Source organism: Trachypithecus francoisi, unplaced genomic scaffold, assembly GCF_009764315.1.
Source record: "Trachypithecus francoisi isolate TF-2019V2 unplaced genomic scaffold, Tfra_2.0 Lachesis_group11, whole genome shotgun sequence".
NCBI classification, from domain to species: Eukaryota; Metazoa; Chordata; class Mammalia; order Primates; family Cercopithecidae; genus Trachypithecus; species Trachypithecus francoisi.
The window spans coordinates 12,599,887-12,615,804 of NW_022681456.1; the positions used below are offsets into that span (position 1 = coordinate 12,599,887).

Genomic DNA, 15,918 nt, shown 5'->3' on the forward strand with positions numbered 1-15,918 from the left:
CCCTAGCATATAGTGAGTGCTCCATCAGTGGTAACCATGAAATTGTTTTCAGGTGGACAGTGAAATTAATAAAATTTAATAGAGTCTTTCCAGGGAATAAGAGGGCTAACGACGCTAGCTCTATGGGAAAGACTAACTGCCAGGTCTCATTGCAGGTGGAATGTAAGAAAGCTCAGCCAAAGGAGGTGATGTCGCCGACGGGCTCAGCCCGGGGGAGGTCTCGAGTCATGCCCTACGGAATGGACGCCTTCATGCTGGGCATCGGCATGCTGGGTATGCGCGAGACTGCGCCTGCGGCTTCTTTCTGTCGGAACTGCTCCCAGGGCTAGCAGGGGCTGTGTGGGTGTTGCACCTCCTCTGTGGTCTGCCCTCCTCCTGTCTGAGTCATTGGGCACGAGTAGGGACTAGGGATCTGTCCCATCTGGCAGTCCTACCCAAGGTGGGGTGGTTTGGTTGGGGGGGTGCTGCCCTCTGGTGGTAGCCAGCAGAAAGGTCCAACCATATTAATTGGTCCTGTCAATCCGTCCGTTCTCTCTTCCATCCATCCCTTCATCTGTCCTTTCCTCCATCCATTCATCCATCCAGCACACAGTTATTGAGCAACTCTATATGCCAGACATCATGCCAGGAATTGCAACAATGGCTTTCCTTGGAGTTTTACAATCTGGCAGGGAAAAGAAGTAAGAAGATACATAGATTTCAGATGCAGAAGTGTAGGGTGCGGAGAGTGTGGTCACAGGGAACTTGACCACGACTTGGAAAAGTGGGAAAAGAAATTACATTTAAGTTGAGTCTGCGGGTGGAGTAGGAGCCATTGATGGGGAGGCTGGAGAGATGGGAAGGGGAAAAGTGTTCCAGGCCTTTGGAGGGGCAAAAGGAAGGCTGCCTGGTCTTATTCATTCAAGTAATATTTATTGAGCAACTTCTGAGAAGTGGAGCCTGTTCTCATGGGGCTTCCCTTCAAGTGGGAGACAGGAGTAAATGGGCACTGCCTCTACAGAGTGACTGGAGGCTGTGGGAGGCCCAAGGAGGCACCTAAACCCACCTGGAGGTTGGGGAGACTTCCTGGAGGAGGTGAAGGCTGCCATGAGCCTTGAAAGCTAAGCAGGAGTCAGCTGTGCTTTGGGTCCAAGACTGAGGATGGTAAATCTGAGTTTGGCCCCCAGGAAGCTCAGAGGCTCCCTGGGGAGATGAGATGTGTACACACAGAAAGAGAACAGTACAAGGGGGTCTTTATGCCAGGCCTGGGGGAGGGGCGCACAGAGAGGTGCTCTGGGAATTCAGAGGAGGGGGCACAGCATGGGCTAGAGGGTCAGAAGTGGAAGAGGCAAGCAGCCTCCAAATAGGGCACAGTCTTCCTTGAAGTTTTCCTTTTTTCTTTAACATGTTATTTGGAAGTAATCCCAAACTCAGAGGAGCTGCAAAAATAAAACAGTACAAAGAACATCCGTATACCGTTATCAGATTCACCTGTTCTTAACATTTTGCCCCCATTTTGCTTGATCAGTTTCACTCTATGTGTAGATATGTGTGTGTGTGTGTGTTTGCAAATATGTATGTATACGTATACACACACACACACACACTTGTAATTTTTCACTGAATCATTTGATGGTTAGTTACATGCATCGTGGCCCTTTACCCTTGGATGCTTCCTAAGATTAGGGATATTCTTTCCTGTAACCACAGTATAGTTATCAACTTCCTAAGTTTATAATTGATTCAATATTTTTATCTCATCTACTTTCTATTTTCCAGTTTTATCAATTGACCCAATAATGCTCTTTTTTTGTTTGTTTGTTTTTGGTAGAGACAGAGTCTCACTATGTTGCCCAGGCTGGTCTCAAACTCCTGGCCTCAAGCAATCCTCTCGCCTCAGGCTCCCAAAGTGTTGTGGTGGGAGGCATGAGCCACTATGCCCAGCCAGACCCAGTAATGCTCTTTATAGAATACTTCTGTCCTTTAGAACAAGATCCAGGCTACAATCAGGTATTGTAGTTGGTTGTCCTGTCTCTTTCACCTTGTTTTATTTAGAACATTGAGAAAGTTTTCTTCTGAGGTGATTCATGAGCTGTTTTCACCCTTCATTTAAAAAGTGGAAAAAGGTCAGGCACCGTGGCTCATGCCTGTAATCCCAGTACTTTGGGAGGCTGAGGTAGGCGGATCACCTGAGGTCGGGAGTTCAATACCAGCCTGACCAACATGGAGAAACCCCGTCTCTACTAAAAATACAAAATTAGCTGGAGGTGGTGGCACATGCCTGTAATCCCAGCTGCTCGGGAGGCTGAGGCGGGAGAATCGCTTGAACCCGGGAGGCAGAGGTTGCCGTGAGCCGAGATGGCGCCATTGCACTCCAGCCTGGAGAACAAGAGCGAAACTCCATCTCCAAAAAAAAAAAAAAAAAAAAGTGGAAAAAGAAAGAAAGAAATTATCTAACAAATAGTGAAATCGGTGGTTAAGAGGCTTGGAGCCAGTCAGATCTGAATTTGAATCTTAATTGCACCATTATTGCTAACTATTTGATTTTTCTTTGAGAAGACAGAAAATCAGCACTTAAAGAAATTATGGGTACTTTCTGGCCAGGTGTGGTGGCTCATGCTTGTAATTCCAGACCAAGGCAGGAGGATCACTTGAGGCTAGGAACTCGAGACCAGCCTGGGCAACATAGCAAGACCCCATCTCTACAAAAAAAATTTAAAAATTAGCCAGGCATAGTAGCACACACCTTGTAGTCGCAGCTACTGGGGAGGCTGAGATAGGAGAATCACTTGAGCTCAGAAGTTTGAGGCTGCAGTGACCTATGATTGCACCACTCTGCACTCCAGCCTGGGCAAAAGAGCAAGATCCTGTCTCTAAAAAAGAAAAAAGAAAAAAAAATCATGATATCAGTTCAGATGATGATCATCAGTACCAAGAAAAACCAAGGTAACGTGATAGAGATTGTAGCTGATGGGAAGGAGGAGGCCTATGGGAAGATGTTTCGGAGTCTTGTTCAATGAAAGGGACTCAGGCATGCAGTCATCTGGAAAGAGAACTCCAGGCAAAGGCACCGGCATGTGCAAAGGCCCTGAGGTGGGAATGAGCTTGGCAAAGCTGAAAAACAGCAAGGAAGCCAGTGTGGCTGGAGCAGAGGGAGGGAGGGGCAGCGTGCAGGAGACGAGGACAGGAGGGAAGCAGGAGCCAGAGCTCAAAGAGCATTGGATTGTTCTGAGCCAAACAGTGTCACCTTTCAGAGCCTCAGTTTTCTGTCTGTAAAATGGGGTGCCTAACAGTACCTACCTCTAAGGCAAGTTTAACGGGATAATAGTGTGCAGTGTGCTCAGCACAGGGCTTGGCATGAAGAAGGTATTTGGAGGGTACAGCTATTATTCATGATACAGGAAGGTGAGGGGACATGAGTGGCTCAGGTCCTTCTCCTTGAGCAGGATCCGCCCTGTGGATGAGACATCTGACACTGCCCCCTTACCCCATCAGGTTACCCAGGTTTCCAAGCCACAACCTACGCCAGCCGGAGTTATACAGGTCTCGCCCCTGGCTACACCTACCAGTTCCCTGGTAAGTCCTGCTTGGTAACCCTCTGCTGCCAGCATGCCCCTGGTTCCCGGGCAGTCTGACTTCTCAGGGTGGTGTCTGGGGGTGCATGGCTGGGGGTCTGCCTGCTGGAGGCTTGGAAGGAAGGGCATGTCTGAGGAAAGAGGGCCTCCCCCACCCATCCCACCTCCAACCCCTCCCCAGAAGCTGGGGACAGGGGCTCCCAGCGTGACCCTGCATGGCACCGTTTTCCCCCAGGCCATCCTCTGCCTGCCTCCTGCCTGTCTCTCCTCCCCACCCGACTCCGGGGTTGCCACTTCCACCAGAGAAGGCATTGGGCTTGTAGTGGGCGCCTCTCCAAGGGCCATTGTTGATTGCATCATCACGGACACCTGTAATGGCCAGGCTGTAGGCTGAACTCTTTCAAGTCCAGTCAAGGTATTATGCTGAGACCCTAAATGCTGAAAACCAACTGAAAAGCATTCTCATCACCACGCTCATTTGTAAGCCAACATAAAGATAACACTAGACCTGAAAGTAAATGTCAGGAAGCCCAGCAAAGTTCTGGACTTCCCCATGATGACTGTTCAATACAGTTTTCTTTGAAATAAGAAATACCGAACTTTTGCAAGGCTATATATTTATTTATTTATTTACTTGGGGGTCTTATTTATTTGGAGGGCCCCTAAGCACTTACCTCCTCTGCCTCAGGGCTGTTCAGCTTGGAGAACTTTGTGTATGGGATGTTGCCTGATTCTCTCAATAATCTCATGGGGGAAGGATGCTTATCCTCATTTTAGAGATGAGGACATAGACTCAGAGAGGAAGAATGACAAACTAAGATGAGCCAACTAGGAAGTGGCAGAGCTGGGACTCGAACCCAAGCCTGACCTGTTCTACCTATTCTAGGGTCACCACTTTTCATCAAGCTGCCTTCCCCCCAACACACACACAGACACACACACACACACATACACACACACACAGACACACATACACACACACAGACACATACACACACACACACACACGAGAAGAGGATTCTGGGAGATGTTTTTGGTAACAGTCAATTCTAAGCCTTTTAGAGACACCCGAGGCTGGACATGGTGACTCATGCCTGTAATCCCAGCACTTTGAAAGCCTGAGATGGGAGGATGGCTTGAGCCCATGAGTTTGAGATCAGCCTGGGCAACATAGTGAGGCCTTGTCTCTACAAAAAATTTAAAAGTTAGCCAGGCATGATGGTGTGCACCTGTGGTCCCAGCTACTAAGGAGGCTGAGGTGGAAGGATCGCTTGAGCCCAGGAGGTTGAGTGTGTAGTGAGCTGTGTTCAGCCACTGCACTCCAGCCTGGGCAGCAGAGCGAGACCCTGTCTTTTTTTTTTTTTTTTTTAAAGGGCCGGGCGTGGTGGCTCATGCCTGTAATCCCAGCACGTTGGGAGGCCGAGGCGAGTGGATCATGAGGTCAGGAGATTGAGACCATCCCGGCTAACACGGTGAAACCCTGTCTCTACTAAAAATACAAAAAATTAGCCAGGCTTAGTGGCGGGCACCTGTAGTCCCAGCTACTCGGGAGGCTGAGGCAGGAGAATGGTGTAAACCCGGGAGGCGGAGCTTGCAGTGAGCAGAGATAGCGCCACTGTACTCCACCCTGGGCGACAGAGCAAGACTCCGTCTCAAAAAAAAAAAAAAAAAAGAAAAAGAAAAGAAGGAAACAAACAACTGGAATCGTACCTCCAGCCTTGCCTTGTGCCCAGGGTATAGGTGGCAACTCTGCTCGCTCGCGCTCTCTCTCTCTCTCTCTCTCCCTCCCTCTCCTCTATGTCTGTCTTCTTGCCCTCCCCTGCCTTCTGGGAACTGTGCGCTCCCCCTCCCCAGCTCTTGGGTCCTGTGCATGGCCTGTCTCCTCACCCAGTGTCCCTGTCGGTGCATTTGTCCTCCCTGGGCCACGTCCAAGGGGCCTCCCCTGCTTCTTCCTAAGCTGTTTTACGTTTCATTTTAGAATTCCGTGTAGAGCGGACCCCTCTCCCGAGCGCCCCAGTCCTCCCCGAGCTTACAGGTCAGTCGCTCGGATTTTGTATACCTCTCAGGCCACATGGGGAGAAAGAGAAGGGGCCCAGGGAGCTTCCTGGGGAAAGCTAACGGGATCCTTTTCTCCTGCCCGCCAGCCCTCTGGCTGTGGGGACACAGCAGCCTGTGCCTGGGCACTGGCCAGTCTGGGCGGCTACATGGCCCTTAAGGGTGGTGCTTGCTCCAAGCCAAGCAGATGGAGGCAAAGTCACTCATTCATCCATTTGGCAAATATTTATCTAGCACCTTCCTTGTGCCAGCTCCATGGAGGCTCTGGGATCCCGCAGTGAACAAGCCAGGGTCTCAAACTGATTGCAAAGTGGGCCGGGTGGGGACGTCTGCACTCCGGCATGGGCATACCTGCCCTCGGTGCCAGCCAACTCTTGCCGGGAGGGGATACAGACTCACTGTGCTCAGATCTCATGTTTTTCCAGAGATGCCAGAAACCTGGCTTTTGCTTTCGTATGAATTTGTCCATTATTTTTCAATGTTGGCAACAGATTCTAAATGTTGACAACACTGTGAGCCAAATGAAATATTGCCAAGGGCCGAATCCAGCCTTTTGGTGACTTCTGGACCAGTGGGGTGAAGGTGACAGGGGGCCGGTTCCCTGACTGGAACCTTCACTTGAGCCAGCCAGCTCAGCTGCGGGGCTGGCCTTGAGCCGAGGAGACTGCGAGCACATGGGGTGGGCTGCACGGGGTTTCTCTGTCCAACCTGCTTCTCCCCTACCCCACCCCCAGACTCTCCCCTCAACCTGGCCATGTGTGGAAGATGTGAGCATGGACCTTGCTTTAGATAAGACCTTCCTTCCAAGGAGTGCTCAGGGTTCCCCCAAAACAGGAGAGAGGAAGAGAAACCTGGAGTGAAGGAAGGGGTGGGAGGAGAACCCTAGAGATGCAAGTGACAGAGGCTCTTCCCTGAAAAGAGGGAGAGTTTGGCCAATAGTTGTGGGGGTAGAAGGCTGGAAGGAGGTCCTTGTTACTCATTTAAGGACTATGTGTTCTGGGTCTGGTGGCTCATGCCTGTAATCCTGGCACTTTGAGAGGCCAAAGCAGGAGTATCCCTTGAAGCCAGGAGTTCAAGACTAGCCTGGGCAACATTGTGAAACCCCATCTCTACTAAAAAAAAAAAAATTGAAAACTAGCCAGGTGTGGTGGTGGTACATGGCTGTGGTCCCAGCTACTTGGAAGACTGAGGAAGGAGGATCGTATGAGCCCAAGAGGTGAAGGCTGCAGTGAGCCATGATTGCATCACTGCACTCCAGCTTGGGCAACAGAGCGCCATGTGTTAGGGACCTACTGTGCACAGGATGCTCTCCCAGACCCTGGGGACAGAGCAGGCATAAGACAGAGACAGGCCCTGATCTCACAGAACTTGCAATTTAGAGAGGGGAGCAAATACTTATTATATAAATAAGTCATTCTTTACAGTGTGGTAAGGGCACGCTAGGGTTGACTCCTCTGACTTTATGGAAATGCCTAAATGAGCCAAACAACAGACCTCAGAGCCCAGTCCCTGGCCTTAAAGAAATGACAGAAGAAATGTCTCTAAAAAGATATCTTGGCAGGCAAGGGAGTAGGGTCAAGGATCAACAGTGCTTGGGCACCTGGGATCTGAACTTTTCTCTAACCTTGGAGAAAAGGAGATTTGGGTGGTTTTTTCATGCATTCAATAAATATTAATTGTACCAGACACCACTCCAGGCACTGGGGACACAACAGTGAATGAGACGGACAAGGTTCCTGCCTTCCTGGAACTGAAATTCCAGAGGAAGGAGACAGCAGTAAACAAGTAAACAGGCCAGGCATGGTGGCTCATGCGTGTAATCCCAGCACTTTGGGAGGCTATAGCAGGTGCATCACTTGAAGTCAGGAGTTCAAAACCAGCCTGGCCAACATGGTGAAACCCCGTCTACTAAAAATACAAAAATTAATTGGGCGTGGTAGTGCATGCCTGTAATCCCAGCACTTTGGGAACCTGAGGCAGGCAGATCACCTGAGGTCAGGAGTTCGAGACCAGCCAGGCCAACATGGTGAAACCCCCATCTCTACTAAAAATCCAAAAAAAAAAAAAAATTGGGAGGCATGATGGTGCATGCCTGTAGTCCCAACTACTTAGGAGACTGAGCCAGGAGAATCACTTGAATCTAGGAGGCAGAGGTTGCAGTGAGCGGAGATCATGCCACTGCACACCAGACTGGGCAACAGAGCTAGACTCTGTCTAAAAAAAAATCAAGTAAAACAAGAAAGGCTTACCTGAGTATCCCCAAAGCAAATAAGATATTTTTGGGCTGGGTGCTGTGGCTCAGGCCTGTAATCCCAACACTTTGAGAGACCAACACAGGAGGAGTTGGGAGGCGAACACAGGAGGACAGCTTGAGGCCCAGACCAGCCTGGGCAACATACCAAGACCCTATATTTTATTTTATTTTTGAGATGAAGTTGTGCACTTGTTGCCCAGGCTCCTGGAGTGCAATGGCACCATCTTGGCTCACCGCAACCTCCACCTTCCAGGTTCAAGCGATTCTCCTGTCTCAGCCTCCCAAGTAGCTAGGATTACAGGCATGAGCCATCACGCCCAGCTAATTTTTTTTTTTTTTCCTGTATTTTTTTTTAGTAGGGACAGGGTTTCTCCATGTTGGTCAGTCTGGACTTGAACTCCCGACTTCAGGTCATCCGCCTGCCTCGGCCTCCCAAAGTGCTGGGATTACAGGCATGAGCCACCGCACCTGGCCTTTCCAAGACCCTATCTTTACAAAAAAATTAATTACAAAAATATATTTTTGGAGGATGAGAAGTTCCATAAGGAAATTAAAGCAGGGAAATGTGCTAAGGCATTAGGGTTAGGGACAAAGGGCCACCTGAGTGGGGGTATTCAGGGAAAACTTCTTAGAGGAGGTGGCATCTGAGTGAGAAGGAGCCCACGGTATGAAGTTTTTAGGAAAGATTCACAGTAGGAGGTGCTCACCTCTCAGCCCCGGGGAGCTCCAGGCTCAGGCCATTCAAGCCACTAGGTGTTTTAAGCAGAGGCCCTTTCTACTCCTTCAGCAGTTATTAAACACCTGCTGTGTACAAGGCAAGGTGCTAGGTGCTGCAGAGGTGAAGATGAAGGCAGACAGCAAACAAGGGGATAGGTGCCTGTGTCTGAAGAGGAGATGGCAAACAAAGAGGCTGAGGGGATTTGGGGGAGGCAGTGGTCATTTCTGGGTGGTCAGGGAGGCACTTGGGGTGCTCTCAGGGGACAGGGGCAAGGGAGCAGGACAGGCAGCAGAGGATGTGGTGCAAAGCTGTGGCTTCAGTGGGAACCCAGCCCCAGCCTGACCCCTGGGGTGCTCTACCTGGGAGCAGCAGGCCTGAGGGCCTGTCCCATGTGTCATCTGTCACTAGCTGTTGTGGGCTGTGAAGAAGGATGTGAACTCCCAGGCACCTCTAGGCCAAGTGCCCCCTGTTTTGCCAAGGGCACCCTGGAGAAGGGGGCAGTTGTGGGCAACCTTCACAGCTGCTCAGGGTTGGGGGCCCTGCCTCCACCCTCCGTGAGCTTTGGGTTGTTGGAGCATGTCCCCCCAGTCCAGGGCAGAAATTGAGGCTCAGCTACTCACTGGGAAGCTGTGCTCTCTCCCACCTTTTTCCATCCACGCCACGAGTCAGGACACAGATGGTGTCCCAAGGTAGCCTTTTCTGCCTTGACCCTGGGGCTACATGGACCCCTGTGAGGTAAGGCCAGGCTGGAGAGGCTCTGGCTAGAAGGTAGGGGCCTCCTTCACCCACCTCTGCCCCCACCGCCATGCTCATGTGCCCATCCCTTTCTTTTCAGCCATTCCTCTCACTGCCTACGGACCAATGGCGGCGGCAGCGGCGGCGGCGGCTGTGGTTCGAGGGACAGGTGAGCTCTTCTGGGGTGCAGGAAGAGAGATGAGGCAGCACAGGAAGCAGAGAAGTCCAAGGGAGGGGAGGTGGCCACTGCCACCCCTTTGCAGAGGGACACTTGTTCATTTACTCAAGTACCAACTGATTACCTGCTCTGTGCTGGGCATCGTGCCAGCATGGGCGAGCCAGCCAGCAGCAAGACTGGCAGGGTCGGCTGGGCGAGGTGGCTCCTGCCTATAATCCTAGCACTTTGGGAGGCTGAGGTGGGCAGATCACCTGAGGTCAGGAGTTTCAGAGCAGCCTGGCCAACATGGTGAGACCCTGTCTCTACTAAAACTATAAAAATTAGCTGGGCGTGGTGGTGCACGCCTGTAATCCCAGCTACTCGGGAGGCCAAGGCAGGAGAATCGCTTGAACCTGGGAGGTGGAGGTTGCAGTGAGCTGAGATCACGTCACCGCACTCCAGCCTGGGCAACAGAGTGAGACTCCATCTGTCTCAAAAGGGAAAAAAAAAAAAAAGACTGACAGGGTCTCTGCCTTCCAGGGCTTGCAGCCTGGTAGTGGCATCAGGTATTAAGAAGGCAATAATGCTGATGGCTGATGCTGCTGCACTAGGGGGTGTCCGGTACCAGAGAAGCTCCCAGCTGGGTCCTCTAGGAAAGGCCAGGGAAGCCTTCCAAGAGGAAGCTCCCCTTAACTTCGCATTCAAAGGCAAAGAGGAGGAAAAGTGTTTCTGGTTGAGGGAATAGCACATACAAAGGCTTGGAGGCCAGTGGGTGTGGAGAATGCAGAAGTAGGGAGTGGAGAAAGGAGGCAGAAGGAGCCCGGGTACTGGGGAGACAATGGAAATTGCAAGTAGCAGAGGGACGCGGGTCAGGGTTTAGAACATGCATTCAGCTGCCAGGTGGGGTGACGTTGGGAAGGGGCTTAGGAGAGGAGGCTGCTGAGTGGTCAGATGAGATGATGGGGGTCAGGGCTGGGGTGACTGGGTGGATGGGCGTGGGGAGATCTCCAGGAGGTGGGCCCACAGGACTTTCTGAAATGTGGGGGTCCAGGTCAGGGTGGGTGGGACAGGCTTGAGGGGGTGCCGTGGGGTGGCAGAGAGCACTGGGGCTATCACCGTCTTCTTTCTGGGTTGCCAGGCTCTCACCCCTGGACGATGGCTCCCCCTCCAGGTTCGACTCCCAGCCGCACAGGGGGCTTCCTGGGGACCACCAGCCCCGGCCCCATGGCTGAGCTCTACGGGGCGGCCAACCAGGACTCGGGGGTCAGCAGTTACATCAGCGCCGCCAGCCCCGCCCCCAGCACCGGCTTCGGCCACAGTCTTGGGGTGAGTGGCCAGGCCTGGTGGCCTCCACCTCACCCCCCACACCTTGAGAGACCCCCAAGTTGGGGAAAGGAGAGACCTTCTTTGTCTTTGGGGGCAAAAGGAGGGTGAGGGAGGATGAATGGAGAAAGAGTCACTAAGGAAGAACAGTGGGGGTTATCATTCATTCAGTGGACACTTAGCTATCGCCTCTGAATGCCAGGCATAGTGGGCTCTAGGTGAAAATGAGACACATGGCATCTCTGCTCGCATGGAGGTTCGATTCCAGCCCGGGGTGCCCTGGTTTTATCCAGGGTACTGGTTTGTGCAGATTCCCTGGCCCTTTGTTGGAGAATCTTTGAGTAGACCTGCAGTGGGGGGCGATCCGGGCAGGCAGACCTGCAGTGGGGGGCGATCCAGGCAGGTAGAGAGGGTTCTGCGCCTCACCTCAGATGTCCTGCAGAGAGAGAAGGAGCCCCGATCTTCCTCTACTTTCCCAGGAATCTAGGCGTCAAATGCTTTCCTTTTCAGGGCCCTTTGATTGCCACAGCCTTCACCAATGGGTACCACTGAAGCAGGGGACGGTGGCAGGAGGTGAGGATGTGGGGGGGAGGTGGGGACAGGTGGTGGGGTGGCACTGGGGAAGCCTGTCCTGGGCCGTCGAATCTGGGACACCGACCCCATCCCTGCCCTCAAGAATCACAGTCCCAGGGGAGACAGATCTTTATACCAGCTGTGGTCAATAAACATGAAAAGCTGCTCACCCTACTCCATCGAAACACAGGAATCAAAGCAACAGTAAGGCTTCACATCCCACTATCAAGTTGGCAAAGATTATTATTATTGAGATAAGATCTCGTTCTGTCACCCAGACCTCCTGGGCTCAAGGGATTCTCCCACCTCAGACTCCTCCCAAGTAGCTGGGACTGCAGGCACACGCCACCATGCCTGGCTAATTTTTTTACTTTTTTTGTAGAGACAAGGTTTCACTGTGTTGCCCAGGCTAGTCTCAAATTCCTGGGCTCAAGGGATCCTCCTGCCCTGGTCTCCCAAAGTGCTGGGATTACAGGTGTGAGCCACCAGGGTAGGCCACAAAGATTTTTTAAGATCTTTTATTATTTTTTATTTTATTTTTTTAGATGGAGTCTCGCTCTGTCGCCCAGGCTGGAGTGCAGTGGCGCAGTCTTGGCTCACTGCAAACTCGTCCCCTGGGTTCAAGCAATTCTCATGTCTCAGCTTCCTGAGTAGCTGGGATTACAGGCATGCGCTACCACGCCTGGCTAATTTTGGTATTTTTTTGATTTAGTAGAGGCAGGTTTTGCCATGTTGGCCAGGCTGGTCTCAAACTCCTGGCCTCAAGTGATCCATCTGCCTCGGCCTCCCAAAGTGCTGGGATTACAGGGGTAAGCCACCGTGCCTGGCCCTATTATTATTATTATTTTTAATAGAGATGGGGTCTCACTGTCACCCAGGCTGGAGTGCAGTGTGCAGTCACAGGTCGCCGCAGCCTGGAACTCCTAGGCTCAAGCCATCCTCCACCTCGGCCTCCCAAGTAGCTGGGACCACAGGAGCAAGCCACCATGCCTGGCTAAGATTTTTTAAAAATTTTTTTGTAGAGATGGGGGTCTCATTATGTGGCCCAGGTTGGTCTTGAACTCCTGGCTCAAACGATCCTCCTCTGCCTCGGCCTTCCAAAGTGCTGGGATTACAGGCATGAGCCACTGGGCCCAGCCACAAAGATTTTTCAAGATGAACACTGCCCAGCATTGATAAAGATATGGGAGAAACAAGTAAGTACAGTGGCTCAGGGGTTCCCAGCACAGTCTGGCAATGTTTGTCCCTGTTTCAAACATTCATGCCCTTACACCCAACAATTCCACTTCTAGGCATTTATTTTTAAAACTGCAAATAACTGAAATATCCATCAAAAGGAGAGTGGTTAAACAAATTAGTGTATGTGTATAGTGGTATAGTACACAGCTATCAAAACAGGATACCTTGACCAGGTGCGGTGGCTCACGCCTATAATCCCAGCACTTTCGGGGGCCGAGGTGGGCAGATCACCTGAGGTCAGGAGTTCTAGACCAGCCTGGCCAACATGGTAAAACCCCATCTCTACTAAAAATACAAAACTTGGCTGGTGTGGTGGTGTGCACCTGTAATCCCAGCTACTCGGGAGGCTGAGGGACAAGAATTGCTTGGACCAGAAAGCAAAGGCTGCAGTGTGCCGAGATCAGGCCACTGCACTCCAGCCTGGGCAACAGAGCAAGACTCCACCTCAACAAACAAACAAACCAAAAAGCAACAGGATACCTTGACTTGTGGGACTGTGTACACGGCCATCACAGTGTCTATCCAGATGGCGGGAGACTGTGAGCCCATGATATTCTGTGCATTCACCCATTCATTTATGAGCCCTATTCCAGGAAAGAGTGATGAACAAGATGGACAAAGTCTTCTCTCATTTCACAGGACAAAAATCAAGTGAACATATGAGATAATTCCAGATTGTGCATCACAGGGCTATTTTAGATGTGGGGTTCAGAGAAGGTATCTCTGAGAAGGTGACATTTGAATAAATCCAGCCATTCAAAATCTGGGGAAAGAGCCATCCAACCAGGGAACAGAAAGTGCAAAGTCTGGCTGGGTGCAGTGGCTCACATTCGTAATCCCAGATCTTTAGGAGGCCAAGGCTGGAGGATAGCTTGAGACCAAGAGTTCAAGACCAGCCTGGGCAATATAGTGAATCCCCATCTCTGCTACAACAACAAAAATGAGCAGGGTGTGTTTGCCTTCCCCTGGTGTCCCAGATATTACCTGTAATCCCAGATTCTCAGGAGGCTGAGGCAGGAGGATCACTTGAGCCTAGGAGGTTGAGGCTGCAGTGAACTATGATCACTGCCACTGCACTCCAGCCTGGGCAACAGAGCTGGACCCTGTCTCTAAAAAAATAAATAATAAGGCCGGGCGCGGTGGCTCAAGCCTGTAATCCCAGCACTTTGGGAGGCCGAGACGGGTGGATCACGAGGTCAGGACATCGAGACCATCCTGGCTAACCCAGTGAAACCCCGTCTCTACTAAAAAATACAAAAAAACTAGCCGGGCGAGGTGGCGGGCGCCTGTAGTCCCAGCTACTCGGGAGGCTGAGGCAGGAGAATGGCTTAAACCCGGAAGGCGGAGCTTGCAGTGAGCTGAGATCCGGCCACTGCACTCCAGCCTGGGCGACAGCGCGCCAGACTCCGTCTCAAAAAAAAATTAATTAAATAATAAATAATAAGAAGAAAGTGGATAGTTAATGAACAAATCTGGGGGAGGACTGGGGAGGGCTGCGTGTGCCCCAGGAGCCCCCATAATCTCCCGGCTGTGTTCCCAGCGCCCCAGCCTGCAGCTGACTGAGGACCACGAGTGAGCCAGCGAGGGGGCGGGAGACCTCAGCCGCAGCCGCCGCCCCCTCCCCCGCAGCGACTCGGACCCGCTACTGCCTGCCCCCCACTCCCCGGGCCCGGCCCCTGCCCTGCTACCCCCGACAGAGTCTGGCTCCCCTACTAACATCCCCCTCTTCGCCCTTGCCCCCATCCCCACCCGCCCCTCTCCCGGCCCTGCTTTTATTTATTTTGGATTAGCCGGTTGCCCACCCCAGCCCTCTGGTCCCTCCCTCCCTGCCGCGCCCCCCTAGGACCAGCCCCTCCCCAGAAGGCTTTTGGATTTGTGCATAGCTAGAGTGAAGGCGGAGGGAGCCTGCTACAGGCCGCAGCCCCAACCCCTGTTTTTTATTCTGATTTATCCTCCTTTACTCTTTCCTTTTTTTTTTTTTTTTTTAAGAAACCGTTTTTAAACTATTTCTAGGTTTGTGAATGTGAAGCCCCAGGCCGCAGGGGGCAAGGGGCCAGGTGCCCCCCACCAGCTGAGAACAAAGTGTCTATCTGGGTTGTGGGCCCCTGGCTGCCTCCCTCCAGCCCTGGAGAGGAGGGCAGGGCTGCAGGGAGGCCAGGCCGAGCCCCTGGAACCATCCCGTCCTGTATCATATGTAAATACTGTGAGGTGATGTGCCCACCCCTCTCTAAGGCCCCTCGGGGGTGAGGGGCTCCCCCTCCCCTGTTTCTGTCCCCTCAGACACCGTTACTGTAAGCTTGCAGGCCTCAGCTGTGGCCACGGCAGGCCCGCTCTCTCAGGCCCTCGGGGTCAAGGCCTTGGTTGGACCTGCCCACCCCGAAAACCCAGTGTGAGGGCAAAGGGCGCGGGAAGAGCAGGGCTTGCCCGGAGACACTGCTGGACGGGAATTAACTCTCCAAAGGTCTCCTCTGCCCCCTGCCTAGGTTGGGTCTTCATGGTTTCTGCTCAGTCTGTCCCCTCTTCCTCCTCGACCCCCGCAATGAGTGGGCACCAGGGGACGCTCTGGCAAGGGTAGACCCCAGGGGAAAGCAAAGGGCGTCTCAGGGAACCCCCACATTCTCTCACTGAAGTTTCCCACCAGGATGACCCCACAGCCAGAGTCCCTTGGCAGCCCCTCACCCCAGAGCCCCCTTCCAAGGAAAAAGAGATGTTCGGGGCATTGGACCTTCATGAACAGTGGCCTGGCTGGTGTGGCAGGGCCAAGGCCCACCCACTGCCATCCCCTTTCTGTGTGTCCCTATCCCCCAGTTCTGAGGCCCAGGGCCTGAGCTCTCTTCCCCAGCATTGCCCCCACCCGGAAACCCCGCCTTTGGAGAGTTAATTGTCTGTGTGAGGTGCTTAACCTACCAGCCCTGAGAACACAAAGCAATAATCTTTGTTACTGAGATGCGCGGCTGTTCGTGTTTTTTTTTTTTTTTTTTTTTTTAATGTTTCCTAATAAAAGAGAAGCTGCATTTTATTGGTTTTTATTTTTAATTTTCTACATGTTTGAGCTGAGTCCTGAGACACTTAGCTTCCCTCTCCCCGATCCCCGTACCCTTCCACCCCACTGGGCCCAACCATGGGCTCAGGACCCTGGAATTCCGTTTTCTGATTTGTTTGGGGATTTTTTTTTTTTTTTAAGATGTTACATGGTGTTTCGAAGCCAGCAAGTTACCACCCTCCGGTGTCTCTTCTCTCCACATCTGTAACTTCTTTTTCCAGGTTTTATTTTCAGTTTTAAATTCCTAATAAATTATTTGAAAACGTT

The 15,918-nt window shown here is 52.0% G+C and overlaps 1 protein-coding gene across 4 annotated transcripts in view; it reads left to right on the top strand.

The window, feature by feature from the left end:
* The window catches only part of MSI1 (musashi RNA binding protein 1), a 28,274-nt gene extending 12,356 nt beyond the window's left edge, over positions 1–15,918 (top strand). Inside the window, exons 9-15 of one of the 4 annotated variants that reach the window (XM_033220383.1) lie at positions 156–273; positions 3,475–3,555; positions 5,533–5,589; positions 9,417–9,485; positions 10,612–10,799; positions 11,307–11,369; positions 14,149–15,918. In XM_033220383.1, the coding sequence (XP_033076274.1) occupies positions 156–273; positions 3,475–3,555; positions 5,533–5,589; positions 9,417–9,485; positions 10,612–10,799; positions 11,307–11,348 (555 nt within the window). In that variant the 3' untranslated portion in view covers positions 11,349–11,369; positions 14,149–15,918. The remainder of the gene's footprint in view (positions 1–155; positions 274–3,474; positions 3,556–5,532; positions 5,590–9,416; positions 9,486–10,611; positions 10,800–11,306; positions 11,370–14,148) is intronic. The other 3 variants (XM_033220384.1, XM_033220385.1, XM_033220386.1) reach the window with 3 other exon arrangements.